The 24,635-nt window shown below is 46.7% G+C and overlaps 1 protein-coding gene across 10 annotated transcripts; it reads left to right on the top strand.

Annotated features, from left to right (window-relative positions):
- Window positions 1–4,843: 4,843 nt before the first annotated feature.
- On the top strand, window positions 4,844–20,630 carry ZNF557 (zinc finger protein 557). Of its 10 annotated transcripts, none has more exons than XM_033196902.1 (9): window positions 4,844–5,122; window positions 6,248–6,339; window positions 11,046–11,079; window positions 11,119–11,194; window positions 11,764–11,831; window positions 12,422–12,548; window positions 17,970–18,065; window positions 18,581–18,663; window positions 19,786–20,630. In XM_033196902.1, exons 4-9 carry the CDS (start codon window positions 11,164–11,166, stop codon window positions 20,566–20,568), a joined length of 1,188 nt encoding a protein of 395 aa, XP_033052793.1. In that variant the 5' UTR covers window positions 4,844–5,122; window positions 6,248–6,339; window positions 11,046–11,079; window positions 11,119–11,163; the 3' UTR covers window positions 20,569–20,630. The 10 variants fall into 10 exon arrangements, with proteins under 10 accessions (XP_033052793.1, XP_033052791.1, XP_033052790.1 ...); XM_033196900.1 differs by having other exon boundaries at window positions 19,783–20,630; XM_033196899.1 differs by having other exon boundaries at window positions 11,743–11,831.
- Window positions 20,631–24,635: the final 4,005 nt, after the last annotated feature.

The following is a 24,635-nucleotide window of genomic DNA, read 5'->3' as shown; positions in this document are numbered from 1 at the left end:
TTTGTATTTTGGGTTTTTTTTTTTTTTGGTAGAGACAGGGTCTCACTATGTTGCCCAGCCTTGCCTTGAACTCCTGGCCCCAAGTGATCCTCCCGCCTTGGCCTCCCAAAGTGCTGAGATTACACACGTGTGCCCAGTCAACATTATTAACAATAGCAAGGATGGGGATAAAGGAAAAGGAGCAGTGGATGCTGTGAGCCTCGACCCAGAGTCCTGTCCATGGCTAATGCCTCCCTCCCTCAGCTGCTGAGACTAGTGACTGCTGACCATTCACAGCTGCAGGATTACAGGAGGCCAGGAATTCCACAACACAGAGAAGTACCCCATCCTAGAATATGACTTTCTCAGGGGCATCTAGAGACCAGGCTCACACCTATAATCCCAGCACTTTGGGAGGCCAAGGCAGATGAATCACCTGAGGTCGGGAGTTTGAGACCAGCCTGACCAACATAGAGAAACCCTGTCTCTACTAAAACTACAAAACTAGCCGGGCGTGGTGGCAGCGCCTGTAATCCCAGCTACTTGGGAGGCTGAGGTAGGAGAATGGCGTAAACCCGGGAGGCGGAGCTTGTAGTGAGCTGAGATCCGGCCACTGCACTCCAGCCTGGGCGACAGAGCGAGACTCCGTCTCAAAAACAAACAAACAAACAAAACAAAACAGAGACCATTGACTGTCAGATGCTAGAGATATAAAGAAAGAATTTACTAAAGAATGTTCTTTCGCACCAAAAGAGAGAAATATCTGGTTTCCAACACTTCCTTAAGACAGTGAACCCTTTCCAATACACAGAACACTTTTACTTTAGTAAATTCTGGATTGATCTTTTTTTTTTTTTTCTTACTTCCTGGGTCGGAAGGTGGAAGAATTGTGGAGCCTGCCCTTCAAATTCTGCCACTGCACTCCAGCCTGGGTGACAGAGCGAGACTCGGTCTCAAAAATAAAAATAAATAATAAATGTATACATTTTGATGGGTTTGGACATATGTGCACTGCTGTGGTGCCACCACCATAATCGAGGTACTAAACATATTCATTCATGTCATGCCCTTTTCAAAGTACAAGGACCAGGTCAGGAGCAGTGTTGGCTCATGCCTATAATCCCAGCATTTCGGGAGGCCAAGGCAGAAGATTGCTTGAGGCCAGGAGTTCAAAACCAGCCTAGGCAAAATAGTAAGAGCCTATCTCTATAAAAAAGAAAAAAGAAAAAGAAAAAAAAATACAGATTAGCTGGGCATGGTGGCATATACCTGTAATCCCAGCTACTCAGGAGGTCGAGGTGAGCAGATCACTTGAGGCTAGGAGCCTAAGACCAGCTGGGCAACATAGCAAGACCCCACGTCTACAAAAATTTTAAAATTTAGCTGAGTGTGGTGGTGTGCACCTGTAGTCCTAGCTATTCAGGAGGCTGAGGCAGGAGGATCACTTGAGCCCAGGAATTCGAGGCTACCATGACCCATGATGGAGCCACTGCACTCCAGCCTGAGCAACAGAGAGATTCTGTCTCAAAAATATATATATTATTACTGTCAGTCAAATTAGAAATTAGATGGTAAATTAAACTTTCTAACAATACTTTTTATAGGTACGCATCCATCTTTGTCTATATATTAAATCTGATTTATTTGGTTGGGTCCAGTGGCTCACTCCTGTAATCCCAGCACTTTAGGAGGCCGAGGCAGGTGGATCACCTGAAGTCAGAAGTTCAAGACCAGCCTGAGGAACATAGTAAAACCCTGCCTCTTTTTTAAAAATATAAAAAAAGAAAAAGACTGTATAATATGACTATGTGTTAGTAGATGAGTGATCAAATAAATTCTGGTACAGCAATTAATCGGAATACCATACCACTTATTTAAGACTTGGCTAAACACTCATATCTACCTGGAAAAAAGTCCACAGTCTGTTAATTTTTTAAAGTAATCTCCAGAAAAATTAGTATATAGTATCATAGTTTTTTTGTAAAATTATTTTAAAACTCTAAACATAGGAATATATATTGTGATAAAATGTTTTTCTAGTATTTATGTAGTAAATTATATTATTACATGCATAAGTTTAATTTTTCATAGATGGGGACTATAGTAATGGTCACCTCAAGCTCATATTAGACAAGGGAAAAGGAGTTTTATTCTATTTCATTTTATTTTTTACTTTAATTTTTTTTAGTTTTTTTTATTTTTTATTTTTGAGACGGAGTCTCGCTCAGTCACCCAGGCTAGAGTGCAGTGGTGCGATCTCGGCTCACTGCAAGCTCCACCTCCCGGGTTCACGCCATTCTCCTGCCTCAGCCTCCTGAGTAGCTGGGACTACAGGCGCCTGCCACCATGCCCGGCTAATTTTTTGCATTTTTAGTAAAGACGGGGTTTCACCATGTTAGCCAGGATGGTCTCGATCTCCTGACCTCGTGATCCTCCCACCTCGGCCTTCTAAAGTGCTGCAATTACAGGCTGAGCCACCGTGCCCAGCTTTTTTTTTTTTTTTTTTGAGACAGAGTTTCACTCTTGTTGCCCAGTCTGGAGGTGCAATGGCGTGATCTCAGCTCACTGCAACCTCCGCATCCCAGGTTCAAGCAATTCTCCTGCCTGAGCCTCCCATGTAGTTGGGATTACAGGCATGTGCCACCACCCACGGCTAATTTTTTTGTTATTTTAGTAGATACGGGGTTTCACCATGTTGACCAGGCTGGTTTCCAGCTCCTGACCTCAAATGATCCACCTACCTTGGCCTCCCAAAGTGCTGGGATTACAGGCATGAGCCACCGTGCCTGACCAGGAAAGGGAATTGTGTTTTACATACTCTATATTTGTGAGAATGAGTACATATTATTTTATTAATTTTAAAAATCCAATTACAAACTTCTAAATAAAACAACATTAAGAACTATGAAATATGAACAATTTAGCACACAGACCACCATATGTTTCTTCATCTATAAATAGTGATACTAACACCTTCCTTGTAGGTCTCTGTGAAAACATTTACGGATAATGTATGTAAAACTGTTTATTACCATGCAGGCTGGAAAGTAATGTCCCATTCATTTGTCCACTAGGATGGCCATAGGGTGTTTGGGTTTTTTTCCTTTTAATTATTGAATTCCAGAGTTTTCAAATACATTCTATTGTTGTAAAGTGAATCATATTCATATTTTTTTCCTAGGGTTTAGCGATTCCTTTTGCATACAAATTCAGGCTGTATGTGTTCACACATAGATCTCAAATAATACCTTAATTTTCGCAATGAAAAGCTCTCTTCCTCACCCTGTAGCCTTGCTCCTGGAATCAACTTTTTTTTTTCCTGATAGTAATTACATATTTGTAAGTTAGGTATTTATCCTGCTTTTTCATTTATTAGCTTTAGACTATATTGAATTACTTTCTTCTCCGAAACAATTAGCACATAACTTTTTTTTTTTTTTTTTGAGACGGAGTCTCACTCTGTCGCCTGGGCTGGAGTGCAGTGGCCGGATCTCAGCTCACTGCAAGCTTCGCCTCCTGGGTTCACGCCATTCTCCTGCCTCAGCCTCCCGAGTACCTGGGACTACAGGCGCCCGCCACCTCGCCCGGCTAGTTTTTTGTATTTTTTAGTAGAGACGGGGTTTCACCGTGTTAGCCAGGATGGTCTCGATCTCCTGACCTCGTGATCTGCCCGTCTCGGCCTCCCAAAGTGCTGGGATTACAGGCTTGAGCCACCGCGCCCGGCCGCACATAACTCTTACATACTGTAAAATTAATTTTCCTCACCAAACATAATCATTTAAGGAATCTGGATAAATCAAAATTCAATGTTTATCATTTTATGACATCCATATTTACCATCTGTAGCATCTAAACCTTAGCCAGAGATGTAACAAGTAGTATGTTAATTTTTTTTCATTTTTTCTTTTGATCTCTTAAATTTTAAAATTTCCTTTTTTATTTCTTCCTATGAATCCAATACCTATTTTCTCCACCAGAAATGTAATTCTCTTTTCAATAGATCCAGATGTGCACAAGACAATTCATCAGCTTCGGCTTTCGCTTGGAGACATCCCTCCCTAGCTCTCCCTCCCCTCGTCCCCCTCTGGATGGGAGAAAGATGCATACATGATCCCATTTTTGAAAGAAATTAGAAAGCTCAAAATCACAAAAAAGGCTGGGTGTGGTGTGGCTCAAACCTGTAATCTCAGCACTTTGGGAGGCCAAGGTGGGAGAGAATGACTTGAGGCCATGAGTTCTACACCATCCTGGGCAATACAGACCTCCTCTCTACAAAAAAATACAAAATAGCCAGGCTTGGTGGTGTGGGAGGCCCAGGCGGAAGGATAACTTGAGCTCAGGAGGTCGAGGCTGCAGTGAGCTACGATTGCACCACTGCACTCCAGCCTGGGCCAGAGTGAGACCCTGTCTCAAAACAAACAAACGACGCACACAAGCCGTAAATGTGTGGCTATATCATTTTAACAGGCAGTGAATGTGGAGAAAGGACTGAAGTAAACTTGAGTTCATTTTGCATCCTGCTACCTGAACAGTTTTAAAATCCACAAGAAGCCCTACACCCAAAAACTGGCCTCCCCAAAGCCTTGCCCTCTCAGCCACTTAGCTCAACCGCATTCCATGCCCCATCACTGCCTTATCTGGTCCACATACTCTCGCACCAAACCTGATGCTAACCCGCCAGACCCGCCCATCAAACCTAATGCCCGCCCACAACCCCGCCCCCTAAGTCTCTGACCTGTTAGCCCCGCCCGCATGCCTGGTACCGCCCGCAGCCCCGCCCCAGAGTTGGTTCCCGGCCCCGGAACTGGCCCACGCCCACACTCAGCCCCGCCTCCAAGCCTGGTACCGCCCGCAGTCCCGCTCAGGAGCTAGTTCCGCCTCCAACCCTACCACAGACCTGCGCCAGGACAACCCCGCCTCCGCGGCTATCCCTGGCCAGGGCCCAACCTTGTTCTATTAATAACTAAGGAAACTGGAACACCTCGGCCCGAGGTTGGGGTGCGCAGCCGCTGCTCCCGCCCGCCCGCTGCACCTGCAGCCTGAACCCGGGGCCCCCGGACACGCCGCATTTTGGGTTGGGACCAGCTGAAGCCGGAAGCGGAGGTGCAGCGCCGCTAGCCGGAGACCGGAAGCGGAATTGCAGGTGTGTGTTGTGAGAAGAGCAGCGTTTGCAGCGACTGGGAGAGAGTCTTTCGGTCGCCGGGAGAGGTGCTGGGTTTCCGTGAGTCCGAGTCCAGAGAGGGGTCCCAGCCGCGGTCCCTGCATCCCTCCCGGGAGCCGGGTTTCTGCCCCTGAGGCCTCGGGCTGTACCCTCAGTTCAGCCCGAAGCTGCTGTTTCCTCCGGTGTCGGGGCCCCGCGCCCCTGTCGCCCTCACACGGGGCGATTATGCGCCCCAGGGGACTTTTGGCTATAGTTGGAGACGGTTTTGAATGTCACAAAATGGAGGCTAGAAGGGACTGTGCTACTACTGTAATCTAGAGGGTGGAGACAGGGATTCTAGCAGCTCAGCGTCCTGCAGCGCGTAAAGCAGCCGCCGCCAGCAAAGACTCATCCAGCCCCAAATGTCAGTAGTGCCCAGGTTGGGAAACCCTGATGGAGGGCATTAAAATCTCTGCAGTCCTAAATGCACTGTGGAAATTATTTAGAATTCAGCTGAGTCACTTATAAGACCTAAAGTTACGAATTAGAGCATCTGGAGTCACCATAAAATCTCCAGCCAAATGAGTTAAGCAAGTCAAATGCAAACAGTTTTAAGCCCCTTGTCCCATTTTAGGGAGCAAATGGCCGGATAGGAATCTGGGGAATTCAGGCAGAGCCAGTAGCCTGGGTTCTTATTATTTAAATCTTTTTGGGGGGACGGAGTCTTGCTCCAGGCTGGAGTGCGGTGATGCGATCTCGGCTCACTGCAAGCTCCGCCTCCCGGGTTCATGCCATTCTCCTGTCTCCGCCTCCCGAATAGCTGGGACTACAGGCGCCCGCCACCACACCCGGCTAATTTTTTTGTATTTTTAGTAGAGAGGGGATTTCACTGTGTTAGCCAGGATGGTCTCCATCTCCTGACCTTGTGATCCACCTGCCTCTGCCTCCCAAAGTGCTGGGATTACAGGCGTGAGCCACCGTGCCTGGCCTAAATCAATGTTTTTAAGTGAATGGGGTGGTCTTTCTGTGCAACAACTGTGTTACTCTCAATAAATACATTTTATTATACATACATATTACTCCCTACAAAAGGCCTCGTAAGCCATTTTTGTGCCCTTTTTTTTTCAGACAAGAAAAGTATCATTCTAGCTCAGATTTGTGTTGAAACCAGCCTCAAGATTCACCTATCCTCACTGATCCATGGATTTCCATATGATCAGGTGAGTACCGTGTAGAACTTGTAAGCTGCAATACTCTACTGTGTAGAAAAACTGCGAATGGATTTTTCCTGTGCTCAGGTTGTAAACACAAGGAATTACTGAGAGTGAGGGTATCTTTTTTTTTTTTTTTTCAGACAGTCTCACTCTGTTGCCCAGGCTGGAGTGCAGTGGTGTGATTTCAGCTCATTGCAACATCTGCCTCCCAGGTTCAAGTGATTCTCCTGCCTCAGCCTCCCAAGTAGCTGGAATTACAAGGGTGCACCACCATGCCCGGCTATTTTTTGTGTTTTTAGTACAGGCAGGGTGTTGCCATGTTGGCCAGGCTGGTCTTGAACCCCTGACCTCAGGTGATCCGCCCAACTCCCTCCCAAAGTGCTGGGATTACAGGCATGAGCCACGAGTGAGGGTATTTTAAAAATTATTTGTTTGATGGCTTCTATTCAAGAGAAGGATACTAAGGGGTGTGTGACAGTATGTGTGTAAGTCAGTAAATATAGCTATATGCAAATCAGTACACAAAATAAACATGTAAACGCTATTTTCAAATTTTTTTTCCAACCTTCTAAGATATCTCAATTTTTCTTTTATTTTTTTCTTTTCCTAACTGGCCTGTCAGCCTGTAGACTTGTGCTGTATAATAAGGTAGCTGCTAAGCCGGGTGCGGTGGTGCACCCTTGTAATTCCTTGTACTTCTGTAATCCCAGCACTTTGGGAGGCTGAGGCGGGCGGATCACCTGAGGTCGGGAGTTTGAGACCAGCCCGACCAACATGGTGAAACCCCATCTCTAGTAAAAATACAAAATTAGCTGTGCATGGTGGCTGGCACCTGTAGTCCCAGCTACACAGGAGGCTGAGGCAGGAAAATTGCTTGAACCTGGGAGGCGGAGGTTGCAGTGAGCCGAGATCGCGCCACTGCACTCCAGCCTGGGCGACACAGCGAGACTTTCTCAAAAATAAATAAATAAATAAATAAATAAGGTAGCTGTTAGTCCATGTGGTTGTTTAAATTTAAATTTAGACCAATTAAGATTCAATAAAATTGGCCGGGTGCTGTGGCTCACACCTGTAATCCCAGCACTTTGGGAGGCCAAGGCAGGTAGATCACGAGGTCAGGAGATTGAGGCCATCCTGGCTAACACGGTGAAACCCCGTTTCTACTAAAAATACAAAAAATCCAGCCGGGCGAGGTGGCGGGCGCCTGTAGTCCCAGCTACTCGGGAGGCTAAGGCAGGAGAATGGCGTGAACTTGGGAGGCGGAGCTTGCAGTGAGCCGAGATTGCGCCACTGCACTCCAGCCTGGGCCACAGAGCGAGACTCTGTCTCAAAAAAAAAAAAAAAAGATTCAACGAAATTTTAAATTCAGCTTCTCAGTTGCACTAACCACATTTCAAGTGCTTGACAGCGACATATGGCTGATGCCCCTATTGAAAAGCGAAGATTAAGATCATTTCCATCATCCCAGAAAGCCCTGCTGGGCGGCATTGTTCTAGTCTCTTCCATTTGTCCATTGCAATGAAGCCAGAACGGCTGTTGTAAAAGATAATTTGTGGCCAGGAGTGGTGGCTCAAGTCTGTCTGTAATCCCAGAACTTTGGGAGGCTGAGGTGGGTGGATCACCTGAGGTCAGGCGTTCAAGACCAGCCTGGCCAACATGGTGAAACCCCGTCTGTACTAAAAATACAGAAATTAGCTGGGTGTGGTGACTCTTGAGCCCAGGTGGTGGAGGTTGCAGTGAGCCAAGATGGCACCACTGCACTCCAGCCTGGGCAACAGAACGAGACTGCATCTCAAAAAAAATTAAAAGTAAAAATACAGCCGGGTGCAGTGGCTCACACCTGTAATTCCAGTACTTTGGGAGGCTGAGGCGGGCAGATCACCTTAGGTCAGGAGTTCGAGACCAGCCTGGCCAACATGGCAAAACCCTGTCTCTACTAAAAATACAAAAAGTAGCCGGGCGTGGTGGTGGACGCCTGTAATCCCAGCTGCTTGGGAGGCTGAGGCAGGAGAATCGCTTGAACCTGGGAAGCAGAGGTTGCAGTGAGCTGAGATCTCATCATTGCACTCCAGCCTGGGCGACAGAGCGAGACTGTCTCAAAATAAAGAAAGATAAATTTGCTTCAGTCACTCCCCTGCCTGAAAAGCCTTTGCTGGCTCTGCACTGCCTCTCACCTCCAGGCTCCTCACCACTCTTGATAACACCTTTCGAAACACAACCTTTCCCCTGTCCTCTGGCCCCTTATTTGTCCACGTGCTCTAAACTGTGAACCTGGTGGCCTCAGCCGCTTGCTTTCCTGCCTCTGCACGTGCACGTCCCACTGAGCAGGACCCTACCTCGACTCTCAAGACTCAACTCAAATGTTTTTAGTGTTTTTCCTTCCCAGGCTTCCCAGTCCCCTTCCTCCCAGATCCTGGGTTGGCTGCCACGCACCCCTCTGCCACAGCACATATCACTCTGACATGCAGCAGTAGGTCTGTGTGTGTCCCAGTCCCGGAAAGCCAGTTCTTAGCTGACAGGGATCTTCCTCCCGTCCATCTGCAGCACCCAGCTTGGGGCAGGCATCAGTAAAACGTGAATGAAGGGTCAGCGTCGGGACCCAAGGGCTGGAGAAGGGATTCGAGAGGAATAACTGGGTGAGGAAATGCTACGCCTGGTTTGGACTTGGGAGGGAAAAGGGGGCGGACCCACCAGGGGCTCACCTATGCAAAATTCTCTTGTCTACCGTTTGTGCAACACAGCTGCTGGAAGACCTCACTCATAAACAACTAGAAATACGTGGAACTACAGAGAAATAATAGATTTTTTTTTTTTTTTTTTTTTTGAGACGGAGTCTCACTCTGTCGCCCAGGCTGGAGTGCAGTGGCACGATCTGGGCTCACTGCAACCTCCGCCTCCTGGGTTCAAGCGATTCTCCTGCCTCAGCCTCCCAGGTAGCTGGGATTTCAGGTGCCCACCACCATGCCCAGCTAATTTTTTAAATATATTTTTAGTAGAGACAAGGTTTCACCAACTTGGCCAGGCTGTTCTCGAACTGCTGACCTCAGGTGATCCGCCCGCCTCGGCCTCCCAAAGTGCTGGGATTAGAGGCGTAAGCCACTGCGCCCAGCCATAATACAGATTTTCTTGCATGTCATAATACTAAAACTCAGGCTTTTACATATAAGTACAAATATATAAACTTTTCACATGTATATGTGAATTTTGGGGGTGGTGTTATTCTGCTAACCACAGAGACCAAATGTCAGAGACACTTGGCAGCTGTATTGGGGGGTGGGGGCTGTGGGGGGTGGGGGCTGTGAGGCTGCAGGCAGGAATGGGAAAGAGCCGCCCATCTCTGCTTGGCTCCAAGTACCAGCGAACAACTGGCCTGTGGGGAATGGCTCTCCATTCACTCCTCTCCCAATCCTTCCCTCCTCGGACATTGGGGGTATGGGGGCCACCCAGGATAAATTCCCTGGGCAAGAGATCTAGGACGCCAGGGCCTGAATGCTGCATCTCAATACAAATTCCTAGAGAGACTGAGTGGCCCTGCCTTCCATGAATAGCGAGCACCATCCACCCTCCACAGCTCTGTTTTGTCTACCTGGCCCAAACTCACTCTTACAGGTCTCTAACTCCAGACTGTGCCCCCCTCGCCAACCCCTCCCACATGCACACCCTTGGCCACTTTCTTTTTTTGTTTGTTGTTTTTTTAGACGGAGTATCGCTCTGCTGCCCAGGCTGGAGTGCAAATGGCGCAATCCTGGCTCACTACAAGCTCCACTTCCCAGGTTCACGCCATTCTCCTGCCTCAGCCTCCTGAGCAGCTGGGATTACAGGTGTGTGCCACCACGCCCGGCTAATTTTTAATATATTTTTTAGTAGAGCTGGGGTTTCACCACGTTAGCCAGGATGGTCTCCATCTCCTGATCTCGCAATCCGCCCGCCTTGGCCTCCCAAAGTGCTGGGATTACAGACGGGAGCCACCACGACCCACTGGCCACTTTCATCTTTGTGTGTATACACACACACACGCACACACACACACAGCCCTTCTTTTCTTGTAAAAAAGGAAACATTCCATATATACTCTTTGGTACTTTTTTTCCCCTTCAATGTACTGAGGATAATAATCTGTTGATATCTAGAGATCTCTCTTTTTTTAATGGGTGCACTATAATGCCACAGTGAATAACCTCACACGACTCTTCTATTTGTGTATCTTACAGATCGATTCTTAGAAGTTGTAGGAGTCTAGGGTCTCTGATAGAAAATGGCTGGAGCTCTGCTGGGCTGGCGCGAGAGTCCGGGGTGGGGAGGAGAAAGTCAACCGAAATGGGGGCAGTGACATCCGAGCTGGGGAAGGTGGAAACCAGGAGGGAGGGTGGCCAAGGCAGGGCACGGGCTGAGAGGGGGTGGCCGAGGCAGGGCACGGGCTGAGAGGGGGTGGCCGAGGCCGGGCACGGGCTGAGAGGGGGTGGCCGAGGCAGGGCACGGGCTGAGAGGGGGTGGCCGAGGCAGGGCACGGGCTGAGAGGGGGTGGCCGAGGCAGGGCACGGGCTGAGAGGGGGTGGCCGAGGCAGGGCACGGGCAGGAGAGGGGGTGACCGAGGCAGGGCACGGGCAGGAGAGGGGGTGACCGAGGCAGGGCACGGGCAGGAGAGGGGGTGACCGAGGCAGGGCACGGGCTGGAGAGGGGTGACCCAGGCAGAGTGTTCCCGTTTCTTCCAGAGTGCTTTCCTGAGAGCGCTGCGGAATAAGGGAGGAGCGTCCTGCTTCCCGGCTGCCCTGCGGAATAAGGGAGGAGCGTCCTGCTTCCCGGCTGCCCTGTTGCTGTCGGAGTCACAGGATGGCGGCCGTCGTCCTGCCCCCGACTGCTGGTGAGTCGTGGGGTCCTGGCATTTCTCAGAGTCCAGGCTTGAAAGGCTCTGACCCACAGCATGGGACAGGAGTGAGCTGGGCAGTGCCGGTGAGGCAGGAGTGGCGCCCCAGGGCCCAGAGGTCCTCGGTATCTGATCGGGCGGCTCTCGGGATTTGGGACTTAGGCGTTTGGGTGTCTGTGGATGTCGCCTCTGTGGTGAATGTGCTGGAACTTTTGAATTCTCCCTTTAGTTCTTTCTGTGAACCTGATAAAAACACAGTGACACCCTTGGAACTTCAGTTTCCTCATCTGTGAAGTGGGAATAATCCCTTCCCCAAGTGCAGTCAGACCTTGAGCCCTGTTACCTGGCGTGGATGCAGCAGGGCCATGCTCTGGTTTCCTTGGATTGCTGTCCGTGGGTGTTTGTGTGCAGTAGAGGTGGATGCTTTGTGGGTGACTGTGTATGCATGGGGACATGGTCAGTCGCAGGCAGGTGGGGGAGCTTCCAGGTGTGTGAGTGGGCACAGGGCCGGTCTGGATTCCTGGGACTCATTTCTCCTCCTCCAGCTCTGTCTTCCCCGTTCCCAGCCTCTCAGCGAGAAGGACACACAGAGGGTGGAGGGCTGGTTGATGAACTCCTGACACGCCGGCTAAAGGTAAGTTAGATGTTCCTTTTTCCAGATCATAATTCCTTCAGCCAGAAGGTTGGACTCAATGCCTTTCAGTGGCCTGGACCTTCACGGCCAAACTCGCTCCTCAGGCATCCCAGGATCTCTGAGTGAGGGCTGCCTGGAAAATAACAGTGTGTGTCAACATGTACTGCAGGTTCAGAGCTCCCTCCAGGGTCCCTAAGTACATCACGTGCTCCTGAGAGTTTTAAGGGAAAGCCAAGTAAAGACATGACAATCATTCCTTCACTTACCAAGTGTTTCTCTGATTTCTGCCGTGTCACGGGCTCGTCCGTGCTCCCCTGGAGACCGAGGGAAGTGAGATCACAGGAGCCCCCAGTCTGAGTGAGAAAAGACGGCTGCTCTGTGGTACTGGACACTGGACACTGGGCCTGGGAGTGGCCTAAAGAGACAAGCATTGAGGGCTGAGCTCAGAAGCCAGGGAGGGGAGCTCGGAACCCCACCCCACATCTCGTGCTCAGGTTTCCCTAGCCCTGGCTCTGTTCTGCTGGCCCCTCTTCCTGTGCACGTTGGTGGGGGTGGTCCTTGGCTAAGCTGTGATGTCTGCAATGCCTTAGGGCTTGGTGACCTTCGAGGATGTGGCTGTGGAGTTCACCCAGGAGGAGTGGACGCTGCTGGACCCTGCCCAGAGGACACTGTACAGGGACGTGATGCTGGAGAACTTCCGGAACCTGGCCTCCCTGGGTAAGCCTAATGTCATTCCTGCATTTATTTAATGACTCAGGAAGTAAGTCTTGTTTCTCTTTTTTTTTTTTGAATTGAGGTAACACAGGACACAAAAGTCACCATTTAAACTATTTTAAAGTGCCCAATTCGGTGGTTTTTCGTAGGTTCACCGTGTGGTACAGCCATCACCACTAATTCCAGAACATAGCTGTCATGCCAGAAATAAGCCCCGTAGTCATGAAGTGGTCTCTCCCCATTTCTCCCTCCCGAACAGCTTGGCAGCCACTAACCTTTCCGTCTCTACAGATGTGTCTCTTCTTTTTGAGGAGGTTGTTTTTAGACAGTGTCTCCCTCCATCACCCGGGCTATAGTGCAGTGGCACAATCCTGAGTAGCTGGGACCACAGGTGCGCACCACCACGCCCAGCTGATTTGCTTATTTTTTGTAGAGATAGGGTCTTGCCTGTTGCCCAGGCTGGTCTCAAACTCCTGGGCTCAGGTGATCCTCCTGCCTTAGCTTCCCAGTGTGCTGGGATTACAGATGTGAGCTACCATTCCTGGCCCTACTCTTGCCATTTTATATAAATGGAATCATATAACATGTGGTCTTTTGTGTCTCACTTTTTGCTTAGCATAATGTTTTCTGTATTTTGTTTGTTTGTTTGTTTGAGATGGAGTTTTGCTCTGTTGCCCAGGCTGGAGTGCAGTGGTGTGATCTCAGCTCACTGCAACCTCCACCTTCCAGGTTCAATCTGTTCTCCTGCCTCAGCTTCCCGAATAGCTGGGACTAAAGGCATGTACCACCACGCCTGGCAAATTTTTGTATTTTTAATAGAGATGGGGTTTCACCATGTTGGCCAGGCTGGGACTCCTGGCCTCAAGTGATCCACCCACCTCAGCCTCCCAAAGTGCTGGGATTACAGGCATGAGCCACCACGCCTGGCTGATGTTTTCAAAGTATAGCCGTGTTGTAGCACATATCAGAACTTCATTCTTTTTATGGTTAAATATTGTTCCATTATGTGTATATACCACTTTTTATAAAAATCAGTTCATCAGCTGATGGAAATTTAGCCTGTTCTCATGTTTTGGCTAATGTGGGTAGTGCTGCTATAAACATTCATGTACAAGATTTTGCTTGAGCACCTGTTTTCTCTTGGGTATTTACCTAGGAGTGGAACTGCTGGGTCCTGTGTTAATTCTATGTTTAATGTGTTGAGGAACCTCCAAACTTTTCTACAGCTGCCACACCATTTTACATTCCTACCAGCAATGTATGAGACCAGCAATGTATTACAATTTCTCTGCATCCTTACCAACATTCGCCTCTTTTCCTTTTTTTAAAAAAATGATGATAGCCATTCTTGTGGGTGTCTGTCTCATTGGGGTTTTTATTTCTATTCCCTAAAAAAAAATGATGAGATTGGTCATCTTTTCTTGTGCTTGTTGGCCATTTATACATCTTTTTCGAAGAAATGTTCATTCAAGTGCTTTTTCCATTTGGGGGGCATTGTTTGCCTTTTTGTTACTGAGTTGTAAAAGTTCTTTATATGTTCTGGATCCTCGACCCTTATGAGATACATCATTTTCAGATATTTCCTCCCATTCAATGGATTGCCTTTTCACTATCTTGAATGACAGTTTTGTGGGAGATAGAACTCTCGGTTGATATTTTTCTTTTAGTACTTGGTGTATGTCATCATCCCGCTGGCTTGTGGCCTCCATGGTTTTTGAAGAGAAATCAGCTGTTAATCTTGTACATGATGACTTATTTCTGCCTTGCTATTTTTCAGGAGTTTCTCTTTGTCTTTGGCTTTTGACCGTTTAATTTTAAGGTATCTCAGTGTGAGTTTTTTGAGTGTATCCTATTTGGAGATCCTTAAGCTGCTTTGATGTATAGACTTATAATTTCCATCAAATTTGGGAATGTTTGGCCATTATTTTTCCATGTATTCCTTTTTTTTTTTTTTGAAACGGAGTCTCGCTCTGTCGTCCGGGCTGGAGTGCAGTGGCCATATCTCAGCTCACTGCAAGCTCCGCCTCCCGGGTTTACGCCCTTCTCCTGCCTCAGCCTCCCGAGTAGCTGGGACTACAGGCGCCCGCCACCACGCCCGGCTAGTTTTTTGTATTTTTAGTAGAGACGGGGTTTCACCGTGTTAGCCAGGATGGTCTTGATCTCCTGACCTCGTGATCCGCCCATCTCGGCCTCCCAAAGTGCTGGGATTACAGGCTTGAGCCACCGCGCCCAGCCTCCTTTTTTTTTTTTTATCATTATTTAGAGTCTCACTCTGTCACCCAGGCTGGAGTACACTGGCACGATCTCAGCTCACTGCAACCTCTGCCTCCTGGGTTCAAGCAGTTCTCCCTGCCTCAGCCTCCTGAGTAGCTGGGATTACAAACGCACACCACCACACCTGGCTAATTTTTGTGTTTTTAGTAGAGACAGGGTTTCACCATGTTGGCCAGGCTGGTCTCGAACTCTTGACCTCAGGTGATCCTTCCACCTCGGCCTCCCAAAGTCTTGTAATTAGAGCGTCACCCACCGCACCTTGCCAATTTTTCCATCTATTCCTTCTGCTCCTTTCTCTGTCTCCTCTCCAGTAGCAGCTCCCATTATGTGTATTCTTTTTTTTTTGAGACAGAGTCTTGCTCTTTCACCCAGGCTGGAGTGCAGTGGCCCGATCTCAGCTCACTGCAAGCTCCGCCTCCCGGGTTCACGCCATTCTCCTGCCTCAGCCTCCCGAGTAGCTGGGACTACAGGCGCCCGCCACCTCGCCCGGCTAGTTTTTTTGTATTTTTTAGTAGAGACGGGGTTTCACTGTGTTAGCCAGGATGGTCTTGATCTCCTGACCTCGTGATCCGCCCGTCTCGGCCTCCCAAAGTGCTGGGGTTACAGGCTTGAGCCACCGCGCCCGGCCCCCATTATGTGTATTCTGATGTTTGATGGTGTCTTCCGGGTCTCTTAGGCTCTGCTCATTTTTTTCCCCTTGATTTTTAATTTCTGCTCTACAGATCAGGCAATCTTAATTGACCTGGCATCAAGTTCACTGTTGTTTCTTCTGCCTGATCACATCTTCTGAGGAACCCCTCAAGTAAATGTTTCATTTCAGATAATATATACTTTTCCATTTAAAAATTCCTATTTGGCTCCTTTTTATAATTTCCATCTCTTTATGCTTTTCTCTGGTGAGAATTCATCCTCATGGTTTTCATTAGTTCTTTGTACACAGTTTCCATGAACTCCTTGAGCATATTTGAAATAGTTGAAGTTGTTGCCTAACAAATCCAATGACTGGGTTTCCTTGTGGATAATTTCTGTTAATTTCTTTTTTCCTATAATGCAGTTTCATTTCTTTGTTTCTTTTTTTTTTTCTCTTTTTTTTGGAGACGGAGTCTCACTCTGATGCCCAGGCTGGAATGCAGTGACACAATCTCGGCTCACTGCAAGCTTTGCCTCCCGGGTTCATGCCATTCTCCTGCCTCAGCCTCCCGAGTAGCTGGGACTACAGGCACCCACCACCACACCTGGCTAATTTTTGTATATTTAGTAGAGACAGGATTTCACCGTGTTACCCAGGATGGTCTCGATCTCCTGAAATCGTGATCCGCCCACCTCAGCCTCCCAAATTGTTGGGATTACAGGCATGAGCCACCACGCCCAGCCCATTTTTTTGTTTCTTTACATGCCTCATAATTTATTTGCTGAAAACTACTTTCAGAATATTACAATACGGCAGTTCTTTAAATCTGATTTTCCCCCCTCCCCAAGGTTTGTTGTAGTTGGTATTATTTCTTTGTTTTGTGACATTTCTGAACGAATTTTGTAATGTCTATATTTGTCATATGTGGCCACTGAAGTCTCTGTTCTATTAGCTTAATGTTCAGCTTGCGATTAATTTGTCAGAGATTTTCTTAAATACCTGGAACCCAAAAGATGACCAGTCTTTACCGATGGATCTGAATTACATGTTGGAGCATGCCTTCAAAACTCAGCTAAAGCACTTTACAACTCTGACTTAGCCTTCACTTCCTTCTTATGCAGAGCCTGAAGGTCAGTCAAAGGTAAGGGCTTGGTGCCTTCTCAGATCTTCTCTGAGCATGTGTTGCTCCCTGGGTATGAACATGGCCTTCTAGAAATGTGTGGAGGGCTGGGCACAGTGGCTCGCACCTGTAATGCTAGAACTTTGGGAGGCCAAGGTGGGCGGATCACCTGAGGTCAGGAGTTCGAGACCAGCCTGGTCAAGATGGTGAAACCATATCTTTACTAAAAATACAAAAAAATCAGCCAGGCCTGGTGGCACATGCCTGTAATCCCAGCTACTTGGGAGGCTGAGGCAGGAGAATTGCTTGAACCCAGGAGGCGGAGGTTGCAGTGAGCTGAGATCACACCACTGTACTCCAGCCTGGGCAACAGAGTAAGACTCCATCTTGTGGGGGTGATAAAAAAGGTGTGGGAAGATGCTCTACTCCCCCGAGCATCTTGTTCCCCACTTCTCCTCCCAGGTTTTTTGGTTAGTCTTGTTTGCTTCACAGTTTTCCCTTGCCCCCTTCAGCAGTGGCTGATTTGCCTTTAGATGTGTTGGGACACGCTTCCCTCTCCACCCTCCAGCTTCCATAGGTGTAGCCTCTTCAGACCTGGGAGAGTTTGGAGTTGATAAATAAAGGGAAGCCCTTTGATCCAGCCCATCAGGGAGCCAGCAGACAGGTCAGAACAACCAACCACAGGTTTTTGAGAATAAGGTGCATTCTGTTCCCTTCAGTACTAGAAACACAGGTTGTTGTCTTCAACGCAAATGGGGAATAGAGTGTGCGGCTAGAGTCAGTTAAAATGTCACAAATCCCTCTTACCCTGATTCGGCTGTTTGTCTCGATTAGGCATTCTCCTGTGGCTGTAAACTTTTGATAACATTCAAGAGCTCCAATGAAGCTGGTTCTGTTTTTGCCCATTTACTTACTGTTTCTATGAAGGGATGAAGTTGGGGAGTTCCCTACTCCACTACTTTCACCAACATCACTTCTTTTAAGTCCTTCGTAAGCACCTCTGTTCCTAGCTCTGTGCTGGGATGTGGGTGTACAGTGAAGAATGCAACGTGGTCCCCACCCTCATGGAGCTGTCTGTCTAATGCTATCCACACGAAATGAAGATCTCCTTCTTTCCCTGACTGTATATTCTCTGTAGCTAAATCTTCTGGGCTTTCAGATTCTGTATTTAAACCTGGACAGGGGCTTCTGGGACCAGTTATCCTGCAACCACCCTAGATATTGCTTGTGATTTTGTGTATGTGTGTGAAAGACAGTTGCTATATTTCTTCAATTTTGGCCTAATTATTCCTCTGCTCCTGAAGTCACACCTCTTCACCTTCAGAACTGATTGCAGTTTCATGGGGAGCTTGTCTGCTGCACAGTCCTCTTCCATCATGTGTCTTTTCTCCATGTACAGGGAACCAAGTTGATAAACCTGGTCTGATCTCCCAGTTGGAGCAAGAAGATAAAGTGATGACAGAAGAGAGAGGAATTTTCCCAGGTGCATGTCCAGGTGAGCACCAGGTGGATATAAGTCCTTGTGAGGAATAGCTCTGGCCAGGGACTGAGAAGATGGGAGTATTATAATACATTAGGAAATATCAGTCAGAGAACTGCGTAAATGCCCCTTTTCCCAAGAAGGCCAAGAACATTTGGTCTGAGCCCCCGCCCCACGTACTTTCATGACTGTAACTTTCTGTCATCTCGCACTTTACTTAGGCCTCAGGGGAGAAAAAAAGACATGTCTCTTTTTCTGAAATTTAAGTCTCCTATGAACTCTTTGATCAGTTTCAGTCTACCTTGCCTTCCTGACAATTCCTTCATTCTGTCCACATCAATCTCAGTCTTCCTAGAGTCTTTCTTAAACATTGCCTAAAATTGTCACAGCCGTATCTTTCATGGAATCCCTTCTCAAAAACCCTCACCTCTCAGATTCTGCCTTCACCCATGTATGCATTTTACCATTTCACCATCAACTTAAATTTGCCTCTTTTCTATCAACTTAAATTTCTTTTTAACTTGTTTCAGATGTGGAGAATCCGCTTAAAGCCAACGGGTTAACTCCTGAGCTGCATATTTTTCAAAAAGAACAATCTAGAAATATGGAAATGGTAAGACTAACATGGGTGATTTCTGTTTTTTTCATGGTAGGAGAATGCCCTACATGAGAAAAGCCACAAAGACTGGCTTTGTTGGCCAAGCGCAGTGGCTCATGCCTGTAATCCCAATACTTTGGGAGGCCGAGGCGGGTGGATCACAAGGTCAGGTGTTGGAAACCAGCCTGGCCAATATGGTGAAACCCCGTCTCTACTAAAAAAAAAAAAAAAGCCGGGTGTGATGGTGCACACCTGTAATCCCAAATACCTGGGATGCTGAAGCAGAAGAATCACTTGAACCCTGGAGGCGGAGCTTGCAGTGAGCCAAGATCGCGCCACTGCACTCCAGCCTGGGCGACAGAGCGAGACTCTGTCTCAAAAAAAAAAGAAAGAGTGGCTTTATTAAAGGAAAGTGTCATTTTTCCAAGAGAAAGTCATGTCTCCAAAGAGATACTGTGAAATTATTTTGAATTTGGAAAAAAGCATTAGCCCCAAACGTGTTTTTCCTGAGAATTCCCACAAGTAAGTATTTCCAGTAATCTGAGTCAGATATTGGGTATTTGAAAAAGAAATTAGCCTTAAATTTATCGGAAAATACACTGTGAATATGATAAAGACTTGCGGAAAGAATCCATCTTTTTTAAATGCTAAGAATTCAAACTGACAGAAGCAATGTACCAGCACTCATAGTGGCAAAAACATTAATTCCAATACTATGATACACAACAGAATTCCTAGGAGAGGAAATTCCTCTGACAGCATTCAATGTTAAAAATATTATAAATGGGCTGGGCGTGGTGGCTCAAGCCTGTAATCCCAGCACTTTGGGAGGCCGAGACGGGCGGATCATGAGGTCAGGAGATCAAGACCATCCTGGCTAACATGGTGAAACCCCGTCTCTACTAAAAAAAAGAAATACAAAAAGACCTAGCTGGGCGTGGTGGCGGGCGCCTGTAGTCCCAGCTACTCGGAGGCTGAGGCAGGAGAATGGCGTAAAACCCAGGAGGCAGAGCTTGCAGTGAGCTGAGATCTGGCCACCGCACTCCAGCCTGGGCGACAGAGGGAGACTCCGTCTCAAATAAATAAATAAATAAAAATATTATAAATGGTACTTATTAGTCATCTCTTAATCAACAGGAGAGGAATCATCTCGGAGCAGAATTCCACGAATGCAATGAGTGTTTTAAAGTCTTCAGCACAAAATCTTCCCTTTTGCGGCACAAGAAGATTCACACTGGAGAAAAACGCTACGACTGCAATGAATGTGGGAAATCCTACAGCAGCAAATCTTACCTTACTGTTCATAAGAGAATCCACAATGGGGAGAAACCCTACAAATGCAGTGACTGTGGGAAAACCTTCAGCAATTCCTCATACCTCAGACCGCACTTGAGAATTCACACCGGAGAAAAACCCTACAAATGTAACCAGTGTTGTCGTGAGTTCCGCACTCAGTCAATCTTCACAAGGCACAAGAGAGTTCATATGGGGGAGAGTCATTATGTATGTAATCAGTGTGGAAAGGCTTTCAGCACAGGGTCATCTCTTTCTTTGCACTATAGCATTCATACAGGGGAGAACCCTTACGAATGCCACAATTGTGGGAAAACCTTCAGGAGGAGCTCGAATCTGACACAGCACGTAAGAACTCATACTGGAGAAAAGCCCTACAAATGTAATGAGTGTGGGAAATCCTTCACCAATAGCTTTTCTCTTACAGTTCACAGGAGAATACATAATGGAGAGAAATCCTATGAGTGCAGAGACTGTGGAAGAGCCTTTAATGTTCTCTCATCTGTTAGGAAACACATGAGAACTCACACTGGAAAAAAACCCCATGAATGTAATTATTGTGGGAAATCCTTCACAAGTAACTCGTACCTTTCTGTGCATATGAGAAGGCATATTAGGCAGATGTGAATTCAGTAACTGTGGGAAAAGCATTCATTGATCTTTCATGCCTCAGATAACATGAAAGAACTCTTCACCAGATGTATGAATTACCTGCTACTGTGTAACAAATTACCCCACAAAATTGTGTGGCTTCAAACAACAAACACTTATCTCACAGTTTTTGTAGGTCAGGAATTCAGAAACAATGTAGCTCCATAGTTCAGGATCTCTCAAGAGGTTACAGTCCAGATGTCAGCAGAACCATAATCATCCAGAATTTGTACTGGTGAAGGGACCACTTCCAGATGGCTCACTCACATGCCTGACAAGTGCATGCTAGCTGTTTCCAAGGGACCTGCACTTCCCAACCACGTAGGCCTCTCAACAGGGCTAAGTTTCTTTATGGAAGCGACTTCTCCCCAAAGCCAGTGATCTAAAGGAGCCAACACAGAAAGCATAATGTCTTTTATGACTTAGCCTCAGAGAGAGGTGTTTTCATGTCCCCGTTACATTGGTCACACACACCAATCCTGATACAATGCGGAAGAACACCACACAAGGTATGAACAGTAGACATTCGGAACCATCTGGAAAGCTTGCCATGAAATCAGTGGAGGTAATTTTTTATTTTATATATTATTTTATTTTAATTTTTTTTTTCTTTTTTTTTTGAGACAGGGTTTCATCTGTGCCCAGGCAGTAGTGCAGTGGTGCAGTCTTGGCTTATTACAGCCTCTGCCTCCTGGGATTCTCCCATCTCAGCCTCCCAAGTAGCTGGGACTGTAGGCATGCACCACCATGCCTGTCTAGTTTTTGTAAAGATGGGGATTCACCATGTTACCCAGGCTGCCCTCAAACTCCTGGGCTCAAGTGATCCACCTGCCTCAGCCTCCCGAAGTGCTTGGAATATAGGAACGAGCCACCACTCCCAGCCAGAACTTCTTAAGATAAAGGATGAGGGAATATTTTCAGTGATACCTCTTACATTAGGAAAAATATGAAAATGTTCCTTGGATGCAGTACCCATGAGTGTATTATTTTCAGAAAATCTTTCAGTGATTCCTCCCTTTACACATGAGAGAACTCATAGAGGAAACCCTAGGAACGTAACTGATGTTAGGATGCCTCACCTCTTATCTGAGTGGCCACATGATAACTTATACTGAGAACAAAAGGTATAAGTGCTATGTATGTAGAATTATCTTCATCAGTGTCTCATTTGTAGGTTGGGCCACTAGCTCATTAATTTTCCATCTTTTAAGTATTTATGGCTATAGCTGTCCTGAAAATCTTATTACCTCATTTTATATATAGTATATTTATTATAATTCTAAAACATCAATACATCAAATATTCAGAAAGGTATTTCCAAACAGCTCCTGAGTGATCTAGTTTGTTATAACAGAAATTAGAGGCCAGTGCAGTGGCTCACGCCTGTAATCCCAGCACTTTGGGAGGCCAAGGCGGGTGGATCACAAGGTCAGGAGATCAAGACCATCCTGGCTAACTCGGTGAAACCCCGTCTCTACTAAAAATACAAAAAATTAGCCGGGCGTGTTGGCGGGCGCCTGTAGTCCCAACTACTCGGGAGGCTGAGGCAGGAGAATGGCGTGAACCCAGGAGGCAGAGCTTGCAGTGAGTCAAGATTGCGTCACTGCACTCCAGCCTGGGCAACAGAGCAAGACTCCGTCTCAAAAAAAAAAAAAAGTATTTGCCAGGCATTGTGGCTCACACCTATAAACCTAGCATTTTGGGAGGCTGAGGCGGGCAGATCATCAGAGGTCAAGAGTTCGAGACCAGCCTGGCCAACATGGTGAAACCCCGCTTCTACTAAAAAAATACAAAGTTTAGCCGGGTGTGGTGGCAGGCACCTATAATCCCAGCTACTCAGGAGGATGAGGCAGGAGAATCAATCGAACCTGGGAAACGGAGATTGCAGTGAGCTGAGATTGTGCCACTTCACTCCAGCCTGGGCAAAAGAGCACAACTCCGTCTCAAAAAAAAAAAAAATCAGACAATATTTGATATATTTTTTTCTAATCTAATAGCATTTTGTCAAGAGTACATGGACTTTTTGACTTTGATTGTTTTCTCTTTCTGTCCTAATATAGCAAATACTGTTTCTTTTTTTCTTTTTTTTTTTCTTTTTTTGAGATGGAGTCTCGCTCTGTCACCCAGGCTGGGTTCTTGCCATTCTCCTGCCTCAGCCTCCCGAGTAGCTGGGACTACAGGTGCCCGTCACCATGGCCAGCTAATTTTTCGTATTTTTAGTAGAGACGGGGTTTCACTGTCTTAGGATGGTCTCGATCTCCTGACCTCGTGATCCACCTACCTCGGCCTCCCAAAGTGCTGGGATTATAGGCATGAGCCACCATGCCTGGCACAAATACTGTTTCTTAATGTTCATTCTCCCTATTTAACGAAAAAAACAAGTTGTCAATGAACAGTATTGAAAATGTATTTTCAATACTGTATTTTCAAAACAGTATTGAAAAGGCGCCATGGCTCATGCCTATAATCCCAGCACTTTGGGAGGCCAAGGCGGGCAGATCACCTGAGGTCAAGAGTTCAAGACCAGCCTGGCCACCATGGTGAAACCTCGTCTCTACTAAAAAAAAAAATACAAAAATTAGCCGAGTGTGGTGACAGGTGCCTGTCATCCCAGCTACTTGGGAGGCTGAGGCAGGAGAATCGCTTGAGCCTGGGAAGTGGAGGTTGCAGTGAGCCAAGATCGCACAACCACACTCCAGCTTAGGCAACAGAGTAAGACTCCATCTAAAAAAAAAAGACAGTGTACTAGGCTTTCCTGAAGCTTAGACAGGCTTTGTCCCACTCTGCTGGCTACAAGAAGTAGGATTAACGCACTAGGTGAGACACCGTCTGGCTTATTCTCATCTATTTTCATTCTTTCTTTTGGAAAGTGGACACAAAGCATAGAGTTAAAAGAGCCTTTTTTTTTTTTTTTTTTTTCACTACGATGATAAAAATCACAGTATGGCTCATGCCTGTAATCCCATCACTTTTTGAGGCCGAGGCAGGAGGATCACCTGAGGTGGGGAGTTTTGAGACCAGCCTGACCAACATGGAGAAACCCTGTCTCTCCTAGAAATACAAAATTAGCCAAGCGTATTGGCACATGCCTGTAATCCCAGCTACTCAGAAGGCCGAGGCAGGAGAATCGCTTGCCACTGGGAGGTGGAGGTTGCAGTGAGCCAAGGTTGACATTGCACTCCAGCCGCGGCAACAACAGTGAAACTCGGTCTCAAAAAAAAAAACAGAAGTGCCGAAAAAATCACAATGATTTGAGTTCTTCAAAAACCTTTGATTGGCCGCATGGGCTCTGTTCTGCATATTACTAGACTTCTTACATGATCACAAGTAACCACTAATTGGTTAAAACCAAAGAGAGAGTGAGTGTGTGTGTGTGTGGTGGCGGGGTGGTGTTCTGTTAGCTTCCAGGTGAATGCAGTATCTAACTGTTAATCCTGTTTATTGGTTTATTTTTATAAGTGCTCCATGATTCTTTGAAAACAGTATACTATGTATCTAATTTTTGGATACAGGATGGACATACGTACTCAAACTAATAGTGTTTTTCAATATGTACTTTATTTTTTTCTCTCGACCTTAGTGATAGAGGTATATTAAAGTCTTCCACTAGCATGGTGGGTTAACAAATTATTTCTGTAATTCTGTCATTTTTGCTTTATATATGTTTACGTGTAATGTAACTAGGTGTGTAGAGGTTTACACATTTTCTTGTGAATTTATTTATTTTCAGTAGGGGCCATACCTTTTCATACCAAAGAACTGTAACATTAAAATATATATTAACAAAAAGAGATCAAACATCTCACTAGCCCATCCTATGGACCAGGCACTCTTCCAAAGTGCCTTATGAACATTAACTGCATACTCACTATAAGCTTGCAAAGTATGTGCTATTACTATCTCCAACTTACAGATGGGAAAACCGGCATGGAATGTTTAGGTTGCTTGCCTGAGTTCACCAGCTAGCAAGTGGTAGAGCACAGACTGGAATCCAGACAGTTCATGCTCATAACCACTAGCCTGTTTATTAAGTACATTCCATG

Source organism: Trachypithecus francoisi, unplaced genomic scaffold, assembly GCF_009764315.1.
Source record: "Trachypithecus francoisi isolate TF-2019V2 unplaced genomic scaffold, Tfra_2.0 Lachesis_group5, whole genome shotgun sequence".
Lineage (NCBI taxonomy): Eukaryota > Metazoa > Chordata > Mammalia > Primates > Cercopithecidae > Trachypithecus > Trachypithecus francoisi.
This window is presented reverse-complemented; position numbering and strand designations above follow the sequence as displayed.